The sequence below is a fragment of the Lactuca serriola genome, chromosome 2 (assembly GCF_051521515.1).
Source record: "Lactuca serriola cultivar US96UC23 chromosome 2, Lser_US96UC23_V15, whole genome shotgun sequence".
NCBI lineage: Eukaryota > Viridiplantae > Streptophyta > Magnoliopsida > Asterales > Asteraceae > Lactuca > Lactuca serriola.
The window spans coordinates 188364971-188386502 of NC_136409.1; the positions used below are offsets into that span (position 1 = coordinate 188364971).

At 40.7% G+C, this 21532-nt stretch overlaps 2 protein-coding genes across 2 annotated transcripts; both read left to right on the forward strand.

Annotated features, from left to right (window-relative positions):
- The first annotated feature begins 4285 nt into the window (after positions 1-4285).
- Positions 4286-6511, forward strand: LOC145087808 (Galactose oxidase/kelch repeat superfamily protein). Its single transcript, XM_079025883.1, has 2 exons — positions 4286-4534; positions 5133-6511. Exon 2 carries the CDS (start codon positions 5156-5158, stop codon positions 6377-6379), a length of 1224 nt encoding a protein of 407 aa, XP_078882009.1. The 5' UTR covers positions 4286-4534; positions 5133-5155; the 3' UTR covers positions 6380-6511.
- An 11626-nt stretch (positions 6512-18137) lies between these two features.
- On the forward strand, positions 18138-20622 carry LOC145087809 (SWIB/MDM2 domain superfamily protein). Its single transcript, XM_079025884.1, has 3 exons — positions 18138-18280; positions 18524-20131; positions 20319-20622. The coding sequence occupies exons 2-3, from the start codon at positions 18582-18584 to the stop codon at positions 20386-20388; spliced, it is 1620 nt and encodes a 539-aa protein (XP_078882010.1). The 5' UTR covers positions 18138-18280; positions 18524-18581; the 3' UTR covers positions 20389-20622.
- Positions 20623-21532: the final 910 nt, after the last annotated feature.

Consider the following 21532-nt stretch of genomic DNA (forward strand, 5'->3'; position numbering starts at 1 on the left):
CTCCAAATATTATGCATTTTCTTATTGCACCTATGCAACTAAGCACTCGGGTCAACACCTTAACTTCTAGTAACAATAAAAGGTTTTGTAGCTTGTGGTTCTTGAATTTCTTAGATATCTACATGACTCCCACTTGTTTTTGGAACAAGTGATCTTTGTTAGCATTCCAAGAAACAAACATTTTTTGTTCTCCATGGGGCTGTAGAAATAGAATCCACAAATATGTTTGATTCTCCTTAACTTTGGTTTGCTAAAATGCATATGTTTACATAGGCTTGGAAACTTTAGACTTTCAAATCTAACAACTTGAGAAGCTTGGTCATGTGAAAATATGTATGGTGTCTTAATTACGTTTTTTAGTTGAAATCATATGAGAGTGTGTATTATATACTGATTAACCTAAAAAAAAAGAGTTAATTTACCAATTTTGAACTTGGCTCTGGAAGGGACCACATACATGTATTAGTCCTAATAGTACTTTGGTGTTTCTACTAATGTTTTAAAAATCAGTTTTAACCCGCTGATCGAACCGGTTGGACCAGGAACCGAAAAAGAAAAATTCAATTATTATCGGTTTTATACCTATTTCTGAACCGGAACAAATCGACAGGTTTTACAAAAACTTGGTTGAACTGGTTAAATTGAACAAAAACAAATAGAAAAGAACCATTTAGCATAATAAACTTTGGTGATTTTTTTCAAATATGTTTAGATTTCTCTAAATAAAAACATATGGTAAATGTTATGAAGTTTTTATATATGTTTGTATTCATCTAATATTACACTTTATTTTCTTTTTGATGTATGTGGATTGATATAAAACTTATAGTTATATGTTATTTTAATGTATTTTGATTTATCTACAACTTGTTTTTATATGTATTTTTAATGTATGAATTTTATGGACGTAAAATTCTTGATTTATGTATGTGTGTATGTATAGAAAAATAAGAAAAAATATGATAAATTATCAAAATCGGTTGACCCGATGATTGAACCAGAAACCGACGGTTCAACTAAAAAAACAGTTTTTAAAATATTGGTTTCCACCCAATAGGCAAAGATGCTTTTGTCGTCTTCTAACATGATAAAAACTATATAAATCAAACAATTCAGGTCAGATGATATCGAAATTCATACGAATTAGAGTTTTGATGTGATTGGTGTTCATGTTATTAAACCGACACCATCATAGATATGTGGTATTCAAGTCATACTTGAAATATTTCGGTGTGACGTATATTTATTTTTGAAACATCGTCATCACCTCTATTTTATAATGACAATAATATGGGACATCGTCGAAATAGTGATTATGAAATTGTTCCATAATCAAATAACAAGGTTCCATAATCAAAATTTTAAAATCGTGTTTTATTAAAAAAGTTATCGATTCTAGGTAATAAGTTTGTAAAGTTGTATAAAAATAGATATGTTGTTTATCTAAAAATAAAATAAATACCACCACAACGGCTAATTAGGCTTTTTAGCAGTGGAAACGATTTTGTCAATTAGCGAAAGTGGAAGCTCAGGCCACCTCATTTTTTAATTTCTTCAGATTGTATATTGCGACAAAACATAGGATTCATTTTTGTAGAGTACATATTGCGACAAAACATACTAATAATACATAGTCACGTATTTCTAGTTGATTTTTGTTTTAGAAAATAGAAACATATATAAGTGAATATAATGTTTAAAATTTTATAATATTAAGTTTTAATCAAAACAAAAGTGTCGTATACCAACTAAATCAAATTTCAGTTTAGATAATCGAAATGTTTATATGATTATAAAGTATAAATTGATAACATACTTTTTTTTACGCTACCCTTCTAAAACTAGAAATTTGACTAAAAGTCAACGGGTAAAAAGTCAACCCTTAAAGTCAACGGTCAAAGGTAAGGACAAAATTGTCAACAACACCCCTTCACGTTGTGGCCTCCATTTGACCATGTTGTGGGTACAAAATTCCAAAACAGCCGACTGATCCCTAGTCTCCACGTCGTGGCAGCCTAAAGGCCACAATGCGGGCACGACGTGGGAACTAGTGTGAACAACTTAATCGAGTTAAGTTGTTTTCTTTCAAATCTAAAGGCTACAAAGTTCAGATTTGATCCGTATTAAGGTCTTGATGGATAAACTTTCCAAATTTATCCATTAAGACATTCTATTAAGACAAAAATTTTAAACTTAGGTCCTTAAAAACATCAAGAGTTGTGACTTAACTAATAAACTCTTAATCATCAAGGTCACTCATCCATGTTTTCCAAAAAGCTTTCTTACACCAAAAGGAACATAAAAGCTGGTGCTTTATGGACATGCATGTCCAATGCACATTCTCTTCCATTTTTAGGTCAAAACATAAAAGAAAAAGATATTAAACTTACATGAGACCAAAAGCTTCCAAGAAATTCCAGATCTACAACATATGACCTAAGAGGGACCTCAAGGATCTATAAATTTATTGACTTTATGGAATTCGTCCACTCCAACAAGCTTATTTAAGAAGAAAATAGGACAAAACTTTAGATCTAGCAATATAGAAGCATAAAGTTTGGATCTTGGTTCATACCAAAGGTCCAAAGAATCCTCAAGTGGAGTCCCAAAGCTAGCCAAGATGGTAACAAGACCTCCAAAGCCTTCTTCTTTCTTCATAAGCAACAACAAACACCAAAATGAGCTCAATAATCATTAAGTGGCGTCAGGGTTAGGGTTTATGATGTTTGAGAGTGATGGAGGTTGGGGGTAAACAACCTTAGCCCATACTTTCCTTTAAATACCCGGAAATTTAGAACTTTTTAGCACCATGTGGCTGCCACGTCGCGGCCCAAAGAATGACATGTCGTGGCTGCTTAGATGAAACTCGGGTCCAACTCATACACTGCCACGTCGTGGTGGTCCTTCCACCACGTCGTGGCCTCCCAAACCAAGCAAAAGTAAAATAACTTAATAAGAAATAATACCACTAGGATGCATATGTTACAATTATATTTTAATATACAATCAATATTTGCAAGAAATTTGTTTTGAATCGAAATCAACTACAAACATTTAATCTCTCTTGAAACATGATTGACGGAAAATAAATAATAAACGTTTTAGTTTCAAAAAGAATTTTTCCGTATATACATTTTGGAACAATTAATAATATTTTGTATTGTAAAGAAAAACTGGATATATGTTTAATATTTCTAAAGAAATATAATATTATGTTACTTGTATTATGTTTATTATGTTCAATTGAGTATTTTTTTCTAACAATTTCAGTTCATTGTATAAACCATTGATGATGTGACCATTTGTAACCTCTCTTCTTGTTCTTGTGACCAAAAGTGTATTCATAGTGTTTGTATTGCTAAAAATATTTCCCTAATGATTAATTAGTTTTCTCATTTTTGTACGCAAAATATTGAATCTTGAATGCTTTTTTATGCGAACGTTTATTTACTAGTTTCGATAAACATCACTCTAGTCATGCTCTTTTAACGGCAAATATTTCATACAAAAAAGACTATCTAAACACTGGTCGAAAAGGAAATACAAGAATCAATGTATAATTGGATATTTGAGACTATCAATTCATTTTTCCTTTGTTTTAGCTAATCAATCACTATTATTAAAACATTCTTTTTTAAAATATTCTTCTTTTATTATATTTTGAATCTATTAAATGATGAGAATAGTAACATGTAGTTATATTTTAATTAATGTGTTATTTTTTTCTTCTAATTTATAATTAATACAATATATATTAAATAAATTTTTTGATCAGATATCCTTTACGTTTGGAGGCTTTATGAGACCGTAACTTTCGCATATATCCCATGAAGTCACCTTTGCATGTATTCTGCGAAATGTCAATGTTTTTTTTTCTTTTTTACAAAACGTGCTAGTTCGTATATACATATAGCACCACATTTGCTAAATTTTGAAAAATATGATAAATAAAATTTAATCTTTTTTTTTTTTTTCTCAAAGTAAAATTTGTATTATATGAAAGATGAGGATGGAAGAAAAGTCAAAGAGGATTGCGGTAGGTTTTTTTTTTTTTTTTTTTTTTTGTTTTTGTTTTGTTTTGTTATTTTATTATTATTATTTTATATATATATATATATATATATATATATATATATATATATATATATATATATATATATATATATATATATATATTTTTTTTTTGGGGGGGGGGGGGGGGGGGGGGGGGAGGGGGGAGATTGGGCAACAGCAGATTCGACCTGAGGTTTTTTTTGGTTTTTGTTTTTATTTTTGGGTGGGGGTTGGGCACTTTTCTTTGTTGTTTAATGGGCAGAGTAATTTAAGCACTCCAATTGGCGAACCCATCATCTCCATCCTCTTATATCATCACCTTCATCTCTCCGAGAACCCATTAATGGCTTCGCTCCCTTCTCTCTAACGTGGATTGAAGCAGATATACTCCAAACTCATCATTTTCTTCTTTATTGGTTATGACTTATGAGTGTCCTGTTCAGTCGTTTTGATTACTCTTCTTTTTCGACTCCTGTCTCTGGTACTATCTATTCTCTTTCTATATTTAATGTTTCCTTTTCATGTGGCTATGTATAGAGCTAGCTAATTAAGTATATCGATTTCTTTTCTTTGAGGCTTTATACCAAACAGTGTTCGTGCATTCTTCTTCTTCTCAAAATTTGGTTTGTTATCATGGTAGCTCATAATGGGGAATTAAGTTCCTCTTTTTCTTTTTTTCAGTTCGATGCTTTTAGCTTTTCGCTGCTCTACTAGTTTCAACGATGGCTATTTTGTTTTTGTTATCCCCAACGTGCGTGTTCCCTGTAATTATATTCCATATATCATTCACTGTTCCTCTTGACTTATATTCTTCCACTTTTCTTTTTTGTTTTTTCTAAATTATTGTTCCTGAAGTTTGATTCTGTTCAAATAATTTCCCCAAAACATGTCCTATATGACAACAAAATATGATCTTGTATTCATTGATAACTGAACAAACGTTATTCAAATGATTGCTTCTCTTTGATTCTCTAAAAGATAACCACGTTTTATGTCAATTTATTGGTTATTCTCTAAGTTTTATGTACCTGATCAACCTAATTAATCATCGATTACTCTATTCCTCTTGCCAATTGAAGGAAAGAAAGCAAACAATTAGATCATGTCGAAAGGAAAGGAAAGGGTGACGGAAGAATCAGACGAACAAGATAACGAAAAAGATGGTGAATCCTACGTTCCAGATAATCAAAACTCACTTGAACTCGGACTCGATTCGGCTTCCAGTTCATCGGAGAAACCCCAGGATGCAGATTACTCTACTTACATTCCTTCACTGAGTTACGAGTTAGAGGGTTTAATCTTAGCCCGATTCCCAAGGTCCGAATATTGGAAAATATCCTTCGTCAACAAAAGATTTGCAGGCTTAGTAAAATCCGGCGAGCTTTTCAAAATCAGGAGAAACATCGGTTTCATCGAGCCATCAGTTTTAATGCTCGCAAGCGGCGAGAACTGCTGGTGGGGTTTCGATCAAGGGTTTAGTTCCCGCAGAAGGCTTCCCGTTCTTCCATCTGACATATGTTTTGCTTCAGGAGACAAAGAATCACTATGTGCTGGGACCCATTTACTCGTATCGGGTCGAGAACTTGAAGGTTTGATGATTTGGAGATACGAATTAGCCATGAACAAATGGTACAAAGGCCCTTCAATGATCTACCCTAGATGCTTATTTGCCTCCGCCACTTGCGGGAACTCCGCTTACGTGGCAGGCGGGATTGCGGTGGTTGGTGGTGGCATGAGCGGAACCCAGATCGTCCATAACACGGTTGAGAAGTACGACCCGGAAACCCGCTCGTGGACCCCACTCCCGAGAATGAATAGACCCCGGAAGCTTTGCTCCGGTTGTTACATGGATGATAGGTTTTATGTTATTGGTGGGAGGAACGCGAATGAGGAGCTGACATGCGGCGAGTTTTTCGACGAGGGAAAGAACGAATGGACTTTGATCCCAGAGATGTTAAAAGACAATCCTGTCCTTAGTTGCCACTCTCCTCCATTAATTGCGGTGGTGAATAACGAGCTTTATTCGATTGAAGCTTCTTCGAATCAGTTGAAAGTTTACTTAAAGGGTAGTAACAGTTGGAAGCGGTTGGGTTTGGTTCCTGTGAGGGCGGATTATAATCGGGGTTGGGGAGTGGCGTTTAAGTCATTTGGCGATAAGTTGTTTGTGATAGGGGCTTCGACTGTTTCGTCATCCAGAAGCTCCATGGCTATTTATACGTGTAACCCGGACCCGAGATCCGATGGGTTGCCGAATTGGGAGCTACTTGATAATGGCAGGATTCAGTTGAGTCATTTTATTATGAATTGTTGTGTCATGGTAGCTTGAGAAGTGGTGTTGTGTGATTAGTGTCTAAATAAGAAGTACGAGTTGACTTTTTATAGTCAAACATGGTTGTATTTTGGTGCTATTTCCCAATTCTGCATAATGGGTTAACGTTTTAACTTTAAGCGTACAGAAGTGCATTTAAGATGCATAGAGCACTTGACAAACTATCTACTAAAAGTTGCCAAGTTGTATGTACTATTTTTTATTTTATTTTATTTTTTTTTTAAGTTTTATTTTAGTAAAAATAGTTTCAAAATTAATATACAAGAGCTTTAACTTATGTAATTTTTATAATCAAATAAAACTTAAGCTTTATTTTAACTAATCTGTCTTTTATTTTATCATTAACTTACGTCTTTTAAAATAAAATTGATAAAAATAGGTTTTTTTTTCATTTTTTTTGAACCAACAAATATAATTGTTTTAATTTATTAAATTTAATATACCATTAAACAAAACTAATATATTTGGATTTGAGGGGTGGTGTTGTTACTTGTTAATTGCATTTTGTCCTTGTTTTTTTTTTTTTTTTTTATCAAATTATACAAGAATATAATTTTAATCAATTAATTTAGTCATGTTGAATTTTTTACAAACTTTTATTTACTTTTACATATATAAATCAAGGAAGTTCTATAATAATTTGAAACATAAATTAAAGGGTTAGTTTTGATAGTTGTTATTTAAATGTATTGAGTTAAAAATCTTTTTGTAAAAGACATATAAGAAGGGAGATTCTATAGAAACAAATAAAAGGTTTTTAGTTATGGGATAATGACTTAAAAAGGTAATATATTTTTCGATTTGTATATATTTGGTCACTGAGTTTTTTTTCGTCCACATTTACCCCTTCAACTTGTTGAACTGTACACATTCAGTCCTTATGACCGGTTACTCCAGGTTAACCAAGAAAAATAATTTAATAGGGTAATATATTTTTCATCTTGTACACATTTAATTCTTAATATTTTTGTACACATTTATTCCTTAATATTTTTTTGTTTCAAAATAAGTCATTTTTGTTTTTGTACACATTCAATACTTATGAATGTTTTCTTTATGTTTTTTCACGACATCTTACGTGGGACAATCATTGATGAAGTGTGTGAGTGTAACGACCCGTTCCCGGTATGTTAATTTATTGGTAATTGTTGTGAGTTTTGCAAGAGGAACTCGGCGAGTTCATAGCCTGACTCGCCGAGTGGGGTCGCGGCTGAGAGCACGCGTGAGCCGGGGACTCGGCGAGTCCATATCCTGGACTCGGCGAGTCCATCCGTCTGGGTGAAACCCTAACTCCCGGGTTCTTGCTCACTATTTAAACCCCATTATAGCCTCCATCTCGTCACTTTCCCCCTTAGAGCACTGTGAGAAACCCTAAACCTTCCTCTTGTGAGCTTATATGTGATCTTGTTCCATTTTGTGAAGGGGTGAAGAAGGAGAAGAAGAAGGAAGCAAGGAAACGAGTTCTAGTGCCAAGATCCAAGGTCAAGTGTGAACTTATTCAGGTATTTTCGGAGTTCTCTTCTGGTTTTATGCTTAAACTTCCATTAGAGCTCTTTTAAGGGCTATTTGATGCTTGTTCCAAGCTTTATGTTTGGTTGATTGTGTTATTAAGCCAAAATACCTTTGGATCTGAGTGTTGGGGTGTTGAAGAGTCCAGATCCACTGTCTTTTTGGGGTTGCATTGCTTATAAGCCATGGATCTACCCTTATTATGCATATTTTAGCCTTATTTCCCTCTTTCATGTGGTTGTGCACGTAAAGTTGGAAACTTTATGTGGTAAGACAGCTTAATGGACCTAGATCTATCATTTGCATGCGTTGGATTCAAGAGAAATCGAGTAAAAATATGTTGCATGGCGGCGACTCGGCGAGTCGGAAGAACGACTCGACGAGTCATGTCGCGAGTCCCGAATTCTTCAGTTTCTTCAGTGTCGAGTTTACGAGGTGAGTTAGGGAGTGGACTCAGCGAGTTATGAGTGGACTCAGTAATGGAGGGACTCGGCGAGTTGTTCATACAACTCGGCGAGTCCAAGGCAATCTTCTTGGGGATTAAGAACAACTCGTCGAGTCTGTTCATCTGACTCGGCGAGTCGGATGAAGATCATCTGAGTTCTTGGATCAAGAGGGTACTCGTCGAGTCGATGCCACACTCGACGAGTAACAGCATGTAGAGTTGAGAAGTGAGAGTAGGACTCGGCGAGTTGGGTGGCCCAACTCGGCGAGTCAGCCCCATCAGTAAGTTGACTTTGACCAAGGGTAAAAGAGTCGTTTTACCCCAAGTGCAGTGTTTAGTATTTGATTGAGTGTGTTCATGGACTTGTAGCCGAGGAGTTTCGGAAGCAGCAGCCGGTAGCTTTCAGACACACACACTCAGCCGCCAGTTTACGAGGTGAGTTCCCTTTTCAGTAGGAACGGGTCTAAGGCCACCATGCCGGCCCGTTTAGCTAGCAGTAGTATCCGAATGTTATCCGATGCAGTAGTTAGCATGTTTGATGCCTTTGTGGCTCAGACAAGGTTATGTGTGTTCATGTTAGTGATATGTTATGCTATGATCAGTCAGCTTTGGACTTCGGTCCGATGCCAGCTTCGGACTTCGGTTCGATGTAGGGGACAAGGTCCCGGTTAGCTTCGGACTTCGGCCCGATGTCAGCTTCGGACTTCGGTTCGATGTAGGGGACAAGGTCCCAGTTAGCTTCGGACTTCGGTCCGATGTCAGCTTCGGACTTCGGTCCGATGTAGGGGATAAGGTCCCGGTCAGTCAGCTTCGGACTTCGGTCCGATGGAGGGGGCAAGGCCCCGTATGTGCTTGATATATATTATTGTATGGTATGTGGTAATTTGGGGGAGCTCACTAAGCTTCGTGCTTACAGTTTCAGTTTTGGTTTCAGGTACTTCCGCAAGCAAAGGGAAGAGCTCTGGATGACGGCATCGCACACACTACCGCCTCAGCTTTAGCCTGGGATTGATTTAGATGTTTGATCTGATGTAGTATGATATAGTTTTTCCGCACAGTATTTTATTATGTTTTGGAATACATCACGTATGGTTTTATTATATGATGCTCTGATTGCAGTTTTGATTATATTAAAAACAAAAATTTTTGGGTCGTTTCAAGTTGGTATCAGAGCCCTGGTTTGAGGGATTCGGGTACACTTCCGGGTGTATCTGAACTCAAACTAAGGGGAAATAAAAAGATTTCCAAAAGTAAAAATGTTTTCTAAAAAGAAATTTTTTGAAAGCACTTAGGAAGGAAGAATTTTCAACAAGATAGAGGTGTGTGCATGCGGTCAGCCGAGCTCAAGTAAGTACTCCCAAATTATCCATACAAGTTATTTGTTCAGTTTCAGTTTCAGTTGAATAGCATGCTAGTATAGGACTAAGGATCTAGGAGGATGCCTTATGTGCCTGCCTTATGTGTTACAGCTTTATGAGTATTGCATGCTAGTATTGAGTAGACAGCAGTAGGATAGCCTGTTTAGGTTATGCCTGATAGTATGAGCTTAGCACTGTATGCTAGATCAGTTTCTCATTTTGAGAATAGTTTTGCCTGAGTATGTTCCCTTTATCCGAATGCTGCCTGCTTCGTGCTTTGTGGGAATTCTGAGTGATGGAAGTTAGCCATTAGGTGAACACGGTACACCACATGTGATCAGGGTTGAATAATCCCAGAGTGCTGGAACTGACCCTATTGCGCAGCTCTTGTTTGAGTCCAACCGTTATAGGGACGGGTCTTTTACTTGAAGAATTATCTGATCTTCGTCACATGTGATGGTGTTCAGGTGATGGTTAATTAGCATTATAAGGAGACCTGCAGCAGCTGAGGACTAATTGAGTTAAGTCTGAGGTTTCCCTGGGGCAAGCCTAGGATGAAAGTAGCAGAGATCAGTAGTAGTAGAAGCGACTTGGTGGAGTCAGGGCAGTTCTTGAAGAAAGTACGGATAGATGTGGAAGGTAGTATGGGCCCGTACTACTGGAAGCAGAGGATCCGTACTCGAATCAAGAGAGGCTGAGACAAGACCAGGAAGCTAGTTGTAGTATCAATGATCCCTCAAGATATTTCTGTTTTCTGATGTGATTGTGATGTGTTTCAGAATGGTGGTTTTGCGTTCGAGGCCAGCAGCCGGCAGCGGAGGTGCCGGGGAGGGATCAGGTTCAAGCTCAGGGGATGAGCGCATGGATGAGCAGACCCGAGAGTTTCTTTCTTCGGAGATTACGCGCATCATTTTAGAGCAGACTCCTGTGATCTTCGGTTCGATCAAGGAGGGGATTCTAGAGTTGATGGATGAGAGACTGGGCACCTTCCGTGCCGAGGTGGCGGCCATGATGGGGTCGCGCACCCTTACCTTCAGGGAGTTCAGGGCATGTGGAGCCCCGGACTATCACGGGGCACGGGACCCCATAGCGAGTACCAGGTGGTTGGCGGATGTGGCCAACGCATTCCGTTCTAGCAGATGTCCCGAGGGGGACAAGGTCAGATTGGCGTCCTGTCTCCTGAAGGACAGGGCACGTGACTGGTGGGAGGAGGTAGGGCATACCATCGGGGATGATGCGGCATTGGATGCCATGACCTGGGCTGATTTTTCTACCAGGTTCAGAGCGGAGTTCGCACCGGTCATTGAGGTGCAACAGTTAGCCAGGGAGTTCCAGGATCTGACCCAGACTACCGAGACAGTGGCGGAGATCACCGCCAAGTTCAGGGAGCGAGCCCTTCTTGTTCCTCAGTATGCAGCAGACGAGGAGATGAAGAAGGCCCGTTATCACGAGATGTTGCGGAGCGACATTCGTATGTTTGTGAGCCGGTCCAGTTGCAAAACACTGGACGACATGATTGCTAGAGCTCGGGAGAGGGAGATTGATCTCGAGATGGAGAAGAAGAGGAAACCGGAGGCGGTTTCGGGTTCGGGTGGTTCGGGCAAAAAGCCCAGGGTTTCGGATCATAGGTCCAGGGGACAGCCGAGCTACGGTCGATGTGGTAGGTGTGGGAAGATGCACGAGGGAGCGTGCAAGGCAGGGAGTTCCGGCTGCTTCAAGTGCGGTCGGGTTGGACATTTGAGTAGGGATTGTACGGCTCCTGCTGCTGTCGTTGCTGCGTCAGACCTGATTTGCTTTCAGTGCAACCAGAGGGGACATAAAAAGTCCCAGTGTCCGAGTTTAGCTTCAGCAGGGAAGGTGGCTGCACCTGCCCCTGTTACCTTGAGGATTACAGACGGCCGGCAGGGCCGAGCTGATGCGCCAGTGGCGAAGAGTAGGGCGTTTCAGATGACAGCAGAGGAGGCGCGAGCGGCTCCTGATGTGGTGACGGGTATGTATCTTCCCTTTTATCTCTTTATTCTTATTGATTAAATGTTGCTTATGGTTGTATGTTTTTATTCAGGGTCGTTCTCTGTGAACGGCATTTCTGCTTTGGTATTATTCGATTCGGGGGCTACCCGATCATTCGTATCTCTTGCGCTTAGCAAGAGGTTCAGTAGAGCTCCAGGGGAGCTGGATTGTCCATTAGAGGTTGAGATAGCGGATGATAGGACCGTGAGGGTCGGCAGAGTGCACAGAGGGTGTTCTCTTCAGTTATTTGATGAGCGGTTTTCAGTGGATTTGGTACCTATTCCTCTGCGAGGGAATAAGGTTATTTTGGGTATGGATTGGCTAAGCCCCAATGGGGCGGTGATTGATTGCGAGCTTCAGTTAGTGAGGGTTCGCACTCCCAGTGGGGGAGAGTTGGTGATTCAGGGCGAGAGGCCACAGCGAGGACCGACCTTTTGTTCCGCCGCTAGGGCGAGGCGCTACGTTCAGCAGGGTTGCGCCGGTTACGTAGCCTACGTCTTGGATGCCCGGGATGAGGACAAGACGACGATCGATGATGTCCCTATTGTTCGAGAGTACCCGGATGTGTTTCCCGAGGATTTGCCGGGGATACCTCCTGAGAGGCAGGTTGAGTTCAGGATTGACCTGGTTCCTGGTGCGGCTCCGATAGCCAAAGCACCATATCGACTTGCTCCCCCTGAGATGCAGGAGTTGTCCGCACAGCTTCAGGAGCTGTTAGACAAGGGTTTCATTCGACCAAGCAGTTCGCCTTGGGGAGCGCCGATCCTATTTGTGAGGAAGAAAGACGGGTCGCATCGTATGTGTATTGATTATCGGGAGCTGAATAAGGTAACGGTGAAGAACCGTTACCCACTCCCGAGGATAGATGATTTGTTTGATCAGCTTCAGGGAGCGTCTTGGTTCTCCAAGATCGATCTACGCTCCGGATATCATCAGATGCGGGTCAGGGATGAGGATGTACAGAAGACTGCTTTCAGGACCCGGTATGGTCATTATGAGTTTGTGGTGATGCCATTTGGGCTCACCAATGCCCCAGCCGCGTTCATGGATCTCATGAACCGCGTGTGTAGACCGATGCTGGATCGGTCAGTGATAGTGTTCATCGATGACATCTTGGTGTATTCCAAGACGCAGGAGCAGCACGAGGAGCACCTGCGGGAGGTGCTGGAGACTTTGAGGAGGGAGAGACTGTTCGCTAAGTTCTCCAAGTGCGAGTTCTGGTTACGCGAGGTGCAGTTTCTTGGGCATCTCGTTAATCAGAAGGGTATTCTGGTAGATCCGGCCAAGATAGAGGCCGTGATGCAGTGGGAGGTCCCGAAGTCTCCATCTGAGATTCGGAGCTTCCTAGGGCTGGCAGGGTATTATCGGAGATTTATTCAGGATTTCTCCAAGATAGCAGTGCCGCTCACCCGACTGACCAAGAAGTCGGTAGTTTTTCGTTGGGGGCCTGAGCAGCAGGCGGCGTTCGAGACTCTCAGGCAAAGATTGTGCGAGGCTCCGATCCTTACCTTGCCAGAGGGTGTTGAGGATTTCGTGGTCTATTGTGATGCTTCGATCACAGGTATGGGAGCAGTGTTGATGCAGCGAGGCCATGTGGTGGCTTATGCTTCGAGACAGTTGAAGCCTCACGAGGCTAATTATCCTACCCACGACTTGGAGCTGGGGGCAGTTGTATTTGCCCTCAAGATTTGGAGGCATTACCTGTATGGGGTCCGCTGTACTATCTACACGGACCACAAGAGTTTGCGATACCTTATGGATCAGCCGAGTTTGAATATGAGACAGAGGAGATGGTTGGACGTGCTGAAGGACTATGACTGTGAGATCCTGTATCATCCAGGGAAGGCCAACGTGGTGGCCGATGCCCTGAGCCGCAAGGTGTCGGCGGCCCCCATCCGGGATTTGTGTATGAGGATGACGGTAATCACTCCTTTGTTGGAACGGATTAAGGAGGCTCAGATGGAGGGTCTCAAGGAGGAGAGGCAGAGGTGCGAGAGGATAGTGGGTCGAGTAGCTTCGTTCGACTACGACAGTCGGGGTTTGATGACGCTTCATGGGAGGGTGTGGGTACCGTACTGGGGTGGGGTACGGCAGGTATTGATGGACGAGGCTCATAAGTCTCGATTTTCTATCCATCCAGGGGCGACGAAGATGTATCGAGATCTTCGACCTGATTATTGGTGGCCCTGCATGAAGCGGGACGTCGCTTGGTACGTTGAGAGGTGCTTGACCTGCCGGAAGGTCAAGGCGGAGCACCAGAGACCTCACGGCAAGATGCAGCCGTTGGATATTCCCGTGTGGAAATGGGAGGACATCACCATGGATTTTATCACCAAACTTCCCAGGACCGCACGTGGAGTAGATTCGATATGGGTAGTGGTGGATCGGTTGACGAAGAGTGCCCATTTTATTCCGATCCAGGAAAGTATATCGGCGGAAAGGTTAGCCGATATCTATGTGCGAGAGATTGTGGCACGTCATGGAGTGCCGGTATCGGTAGTGTCGGACCGAGATGTTCGCTTCACGTCCAGATTCTGGAAGCGGTTTCACGACGAGATGGGTACTCGTCTCCATTTCAGCACCGCTTTCCATCCTCAGACTGACGGGCAGAGTGAGAGGACAATTCAGACTCTCGAGGACATGCTTAGGGCATGTGTTCTGGATTTTGGGGGCTGTTGGGATACGTATCTTCCCTTAGCGGAATTCTCGTATAACAACAGCTATCATGCGAGCATTGATCGACCTCCTTTTGAGATGTTATATGGCAGGAAGTGCAGGACCCCGATTTGTTGGGGCGAGGTCGGTCAGCGGGTCATAGGGAGCACCGAAGTGGTGCTCAAGACGACGGAACTGATCCAGCAGGTCCGTAGTAGACTGCAGACTGCGCAGAGTCGGCAGAAGAGCTACGCCGACAGGAGGCGTTCAGACTTGGAGTTCCAGGTGGGAGACATGGTTCTTCTGAAAGTCTCACCTTGGAAAGGTGTCATCAGGTTCCGGAAGAGGGGCAAATTGGGCCCCAGATTTATTGGTCCTTTCAGGGTTTTGGCCCGGGTGGGTCGGGTTGCTTATCGATTAGATCTTCCTGAAGAGCTTAGTCAGATCCACAACACTTTCCATGTGTCTCAGTTGAGGAAGTGTTTGGTGGATGAATCAGCAGTTGTTCCCCTAGAGGATATTCAGGTTAATAGTAGCCTGAATTATATTGAGAAACCGGTCGCGATTTTGGACCGGAAAACCAAGACATTGAGGAACAAGGAAATTCAGTTAGTAAAGGTGCAGTGGCAGCACCGGAAGGGGTCTGAGTGGACGTGGGAGGCTGAGGAGGAGATGAGAGAGCACTACCCTGAGTTATTTGCAGATCCAGCCGTAGCAGACTTCGAGGACGAAGTCTGAGTCAAGTGGGGGAGAATTGTAACGACCCGTTCCCGGTATGTTAATTTATTGGTAATTGTTGTGAGTTTTGCAAGAGGAACTCGGCGAGTTCATAGCCTGACTCGCCGAGTGGGGTCGCGGCTGAGAGCACGCGTGAGCCGGGGACTCGGCGAGTCCATATCCTGGACTCGGCGAGTCCATCCGTCTGGGTGAAACCCTAACTCCCGGGTTCTTGCTCACTATTTAAACCCCATTATAGCCTCCATCTCGTCACTTTCCCCCTTAGAGCACTGTGAGAAACCCTAAACCTTCCTCTTGTGAGCTTATATGTGATCTTGTTCCATTTTGTGAAGGGGTGAAGAAGGAGAAGAAGAAGGAAGCAAGGAAACGAGTTCTAGTGCCAAGATCCAAGGTCAAGTGTGAACTTATTCAGGTATTTTCGGAGTTCTCTTCTGGTTTTATGCTTAAACTTCCATTAGAGCTCTTTTAAGGGCTATTTGATGCTTGTTCCAAGCTTTATGTTTGGTTGATTGTGTTATTAAGCCAAAATACCTTTGGATCTGAGTGTTGGGGTGTTGAAGAGTCCAGATCCACTGTCTTTTTGGGGTTGCATTGCTTATAAGCCATGGATCTACCCTTATTATGCATATTTTAGCCTTATTTCCCTCTTTCATGTGGTTGTGCACGTAAAGTTGGAAACTTTACGTGGTAAGACAGCTTAATGGACCTAGATCTATCATTTGCATGCGTTGGATTCAAGAGAAATCGAGTAAAAATATGTTGCATGGCGGCGACTCGGCGAGTCGGAAGAACGACTCGACGAGTCATGTCGCGAGTCCCGAATTCTTCAGTTTCTTCAGTGTCGAGTTTACGAGGTGAGTTAGGGAGTGGACTCAGCGAGTTATGAGTGGACTCAGTAATGGAGGGACTCGGCGAGTTGTTCATACAACTCGGCGAGTCCAAGGCAATCTTCTTGGGGATTAAGAACAACTCGTCGAGTCTGTTCATCTGACTCGGCGAGTCGGATGAAGATCATCTGAGTTCTTGGATCAAGAGGGTACTCGTCGAGTCGATGCCACACTCGACGAGTAACAGCATGTAGAGTTGAGAAGTGAGAGTAGGACTCGGCGAGTTGGGTGGCCCAACTCGGCGAGTCAGCCCCATCAGTAAGTTGACTTTGACCAAGGGTAAAAGAGTCGTTTTACCCCAAGTGCAGTGTTTAGTATTTGATTGAGTGTGTTCATGGACTTGTAGCCGAGGAGTTTCGGAAGCAGCAGCCGGTAGCTTTCAGACACACACACTCAGCCGCCAGTTTACGAGGTGAGTTCCCTTTTCAGTAGGAACGGGTCTAAGGCCACCATGCCGGCCCGTTTAGCTAGCAGTAGTATCCGAATGTTATCCGATGCAGTAGTTAGCATGTTTGATGCCTTTGTGGCTCAGACAAGGTTATGTGTGTTCATGTTAGTGATATGTTATGCTATGATCAGTCAGCTTTGGACTTCGGTCCGATGCCAGCTTCGGACTTCGGTTCGATGTAGGGGACAAGGTCCCGGTTAGCTTCGGACTTCGGCCCGATGTCAGCTTCGGACTTCGGTTCGATGTAGGGGACAAGGTCCCAGTTAGCTTCGGACTTCGGTCCGATGTCAGCTTCGGACTTCGGTCCGATGTAGGGGATAAGGTCCCGGTCAGTCAGCTTCGGACTTCGGTCCGATGGAGGGGGCAAGGCCCCGTATGTGCTTGATATATATTATTGTATGGTATGTGGTAATTTGGGGGAGCTCACTAAGCTTCGTGCTTACAGTTTCAGTTTTGGTTTCAGGTACTTCCGCAAGCAAAGGGAAGAGCTCTGGATGACGGCATCGCACACACTACCGCCTCAGCTTTAGCCTGGGATTGATTTAGATGTTTGATCTGATGTAGTATGATATAGTTTTTCCGCACAGTATTTTATTATGTTTTGGAATACATCACGTATGGTTTTATTATATGATGCTCTGATTGCAGTTTTGATTATATTAAAAACAAAAATTTTTGGGTCGTATTTTTGGGTCGTTTCAGTGAGACTATTGATGTTTATGTTTAATGTCTCATTTTCACAACCAAAAAATTTCATTTTTAAATAAGACAAAACTCCTTAATTATAAATCCATTATTAAGAAAAAACGTTTATTTTAAAATACATTTATCGAAAATCTGAGTAATATAAGAAATGCGTAATCCTCAATAATGTGATGAGTGTGTACAGTCATGCATTCGCCTACCCACGACCAACGATAGAACCTGAAAACATAAACAACTGTGTAAGCACAAATTTTAGTGAGTTTTCCCCAAAATACCCAACACAACAAACGTATTATCATGCATAACGGACCCACACTCATTAGATTGGTATACCTTGGCCCAATTAGTCATCGGGCTAGAATGTCAACATGCAACAGGTCCAATCAGTCGTCGGACTGGAATACCTAGGGTTTGTTGGCATGATGCCTTAATCCAACCGCTCTTCTCGAGTCTTCGTGCCTACAATTTATAGCCAGCCTGCACCAGGTATCTTGGCCTACAACATATAGCAGGACCACTTGAAACTATCCTACTACCATATGGCTATCCCACATAAGATGTCGTGAGAAAAAACCTAAAGAAATCATTCATAAGTACTGAATGGATAAAAAAACAAAAATGACTTATTTTGCAATAAAAAAATATTAAAGACTAAATGTGTATAAAAATATGAATGACTAAATGTGTACAAAGTGATAAATATATTACCCTATTAAGTCATTTTTACCGGCTAACTTGGAGTAGCCGATCATAAAGACTAAATGTGTACAGTTTAACAAGTTGAAAGGATAAATATGAACGAAAAAAAACTCAAAGACTAAATATATACAAATCAAAAAATATATTATCCTTTTAAATAACTTTCTCTTTTAATTATAATTATAGTATCTAAGAATGAATATGACGACCCAATGCCTTACAGCCCAGTAAAAACATATAAACAGCCCGATAAAAGCTACAAGGTAAAAAATAAAAATAAATAATAGGTTCGTCACCCAATTCAAAATACTAGTCTCCAGACTCGAGAAGGAAGCGAAAGGGCGAGAAGCAAAAGAAGCCACAAAACTCTGCACCTTGACGCTCGATATCGAAACTAAAATCTGGCTACTACAGGAGCTACGAAGGGCTCCGCGCCTTCAACATGTAAGCATGACTAGCAGATCTTATATGCATTTTCATGGTTGAATTTTGTATGATATTCTCCCAAGTTTCACGTGATCTTTTTGCACCATAAATATTTTTGCTCAAATTTCCTATTTTGTATTTCATACGTCAACTGTTCTCTCTTGTTTAGGTAAGTTTTTGTATCAATTTATGGTGATGGTTTTAACCTAATTTTAGCATTGCATGCGCATTCTGAAATTCCGTTCCTGGCTTGCAATCTAGGTTTTTCATGCATTTTGAGCCAGCATTGTAAGAATTAGGGCTACAGTCTGTGTGAAGTATGTCTGCGAACAACAATAATCCGCTAAAGAACTCTCCTTTTGGACATTCTATACCACCAAACCCTACTGCGCATCTACAGTCGCATACACAGTCCCAAACTCAACGACCCTCTGGATCTCCCTTCACGAATCAATTTCAGGTTTCCCAGTTCGCTGCGACCCATGCCCAAGCCATTGCTCAAGCCCAGTCAAAAGTTCAGGCTAAAGCTGCTGCTCAAGCTCAGGCCAACCATGCCCAATTCCAAGCCCAGCTCCAAGCTCAAGGGCTAGCACCTAGCCAATCCCATGGATCTTTGGCTACTAATTCACCCTCTTTTCCATCAGCCATTGCAAGCACAAAACGACTGCCTCAAAAACAAATCGGAAGGCCACCTGGAGTGTCAAATCCTAATTCCATTTCTCCCATGAGGACCATGGAAATTACACCAGCCCCTCGTAACAAAAAGAAGCAGAAACTTTCAGGGAAACAGTTACAAGAAAGAGTGGCAGCAATTCTCCCACAATCTGCTCTATACACGCAGCTTCTTGAGTTTGAGTCGCGTGTTGATGCTGCTTTAATGAGAAAGAAGATAGACATTCAAGAAGCGATCAAAAACCCACCTTGCATTCAGAAAACCCTTCGAATCTATGTTTTTAACACATTCTCTAATCAAATTCATACAGTTCCCAATAAGCCACACACTGAGCAGCCTACGTGGACAATGAAGATAATAGGGAGAATATTGGAAGAGGGAATGGATCCTGATCAAGCTGGATTGATTTCAAAGCCAAACCCCATTTACCCAAAGTTTTCATCTTTCTTCAAAAGAGTTACTATTTCATTGGACCAAAGACTGTATCCTGATAACCATATGATAGTGTGGGATAGTTCTAGAACACCAACACCTCATGAAGGGTTTGAAGTCAAGAGAAAAGGCGATAAAGAGTTCATGGTGAATATACGTTTGGAAATGAATTACACACCTGAAAAATTTAAGCTTTCGGATCCTCTAATGGAAATTCTTGGAATTGAAGTTGATACCCGATCAAGAATTATAGCTGCAATATGGCAATATGTCAAGGCTAGAAAGTTACAGGATGCAGATTCCCCTTCCTATTTTAATTGTGATCTACCCCTTCAAAAAATATTCGGGGAAGAAAAAATGAAATTTTCCAATGTCTCACAGAAGATTTCAACCCATCTATCCCCACCACAACCTATACATTTGGAACATAAAATCAAGCTATCAGGAAACAATCCAGCTGGAAATGCATGTTATGATGTGGTGGTGGATGTCCCTTTTCCAGTACAAAAGGAATTGAATGCTTTGTTGGCTAACACTGAGAAAACCAAAGAGATTGAAGCTTGTAATGAAGCAATATGTTCAACAGTACGAAAGATAAACGAGCATCGAAAAAGACGAGCTTTTTTTCTTGGGTTTAGTCAATCACCCGTTGAATTTATTGATGCTTTGATTGAATCTCAAGGCAAAGATCTCAAGTTTCTTGCAGGGGAAGTAAGTCGTAGTGATGAAAAAGAGCATCGGGCTGATTTCTATAACCAACCCTGGTAATTTAACCATCTTTGTTTTAGTGAGGTTAATGTTTATTATAGCATTATATTATTATTTCTTTTGATTACAAGCATTGTACATTGCTATTCTTGTATGTAGTGTGTGTGTGTGTGTGTGTGTGTTAATTTTCACTGATGTGATGGGTTTAAAATATAATGGAATTATCTTTTGGTAAATGTGTAGGGTTGAGGATGCAGTTATTCGTTACCTAAATCGCAAACCAGCTACAAAGCCCATGGAAGCACGTAATTAAGTCAAGTGTGAAAATAAAGGTAGTTTCTTTTGAATGTGCTTATGAAGGTTTTCTTTTGGTATTGATATGGATAAATAGACAGAGGTGTAGCTGCATTTTTCCAAGTTCAAACCTCTGTAGTTCGGGTTATATCTTGTTTTCTAGCTTAGAATGTAGTGTAGGGTTTCCACTCTTCTGTCAAAATATGAATATTTATGAAGTTAAATATTCTACTTGCTTTCCTGATCTTTCGTATATGATTTTTTTTTTTTTTTTGAATTATCATGGGTTTGAAAGGTGACTTTTTATAAGAGATAGGATTATGACAATTTTAAAACTCAAGATATATGTGCCAAAATAGGCGGGTTATAATTAGATAGATTTTTCATAGTACATTGTATTAATAAGATAGGAAAAGTTAGAGCATAACATTGTTCTTGTTAGCATTTAGACCTTAAATATAGTCTCGATCTTTATGGATGTACACATTTATATATACTTTTAAGTGATTTAAAAAAGGGTAAAGTAGCCCATGTCAATTCGTCCAAATGTCTCGTAAAGAATACTAACAATATTTGGGGTGTGTTAGGTTTGAACTCTGAACCTCCTAAATAAAATTCTACGTTTCAACCATTAAACTTCCAAAATGATTTATAAATTGTGTGATTTGTCTTTCTTTTTAACCAAATTTTTTATTTTACATATTGAAATCTTATTATTAAGTTATAATTCAAATTGATTTATTTTCATATAATTGTTTTAAAGTTTCTTTTGTAACTCGTGATGTATTATTGCTTGCTAGTCACTAGCCACTACACCTTTATTCGTCAGCTGTGATTTAACCTTGTAAAAGTTAGATGTTAAATGAGTCGTGTGTTATTTGTACTTGTTTTGGTCAAATTAAAATTAAGAATAAATAACTTAAATGTAGAAGCAAACAAAAAGTTTGGTCCAAAACCAAATAAAATGGAATATAGATATCCAAAACTACGGGTTATATTCTTTCAATTAATAGTATTTGATATGATCCAATCATTACCTAACTCATCTTTCAAAAAGTCAAAAGTCAAACAATAAAAGTAACCGAAAGAATAGTACTTATTAGGTGGATAACGATCACCCGTTGATGTGGTCAATTTTGGGTGAACCAATCGGTTAGTAAATG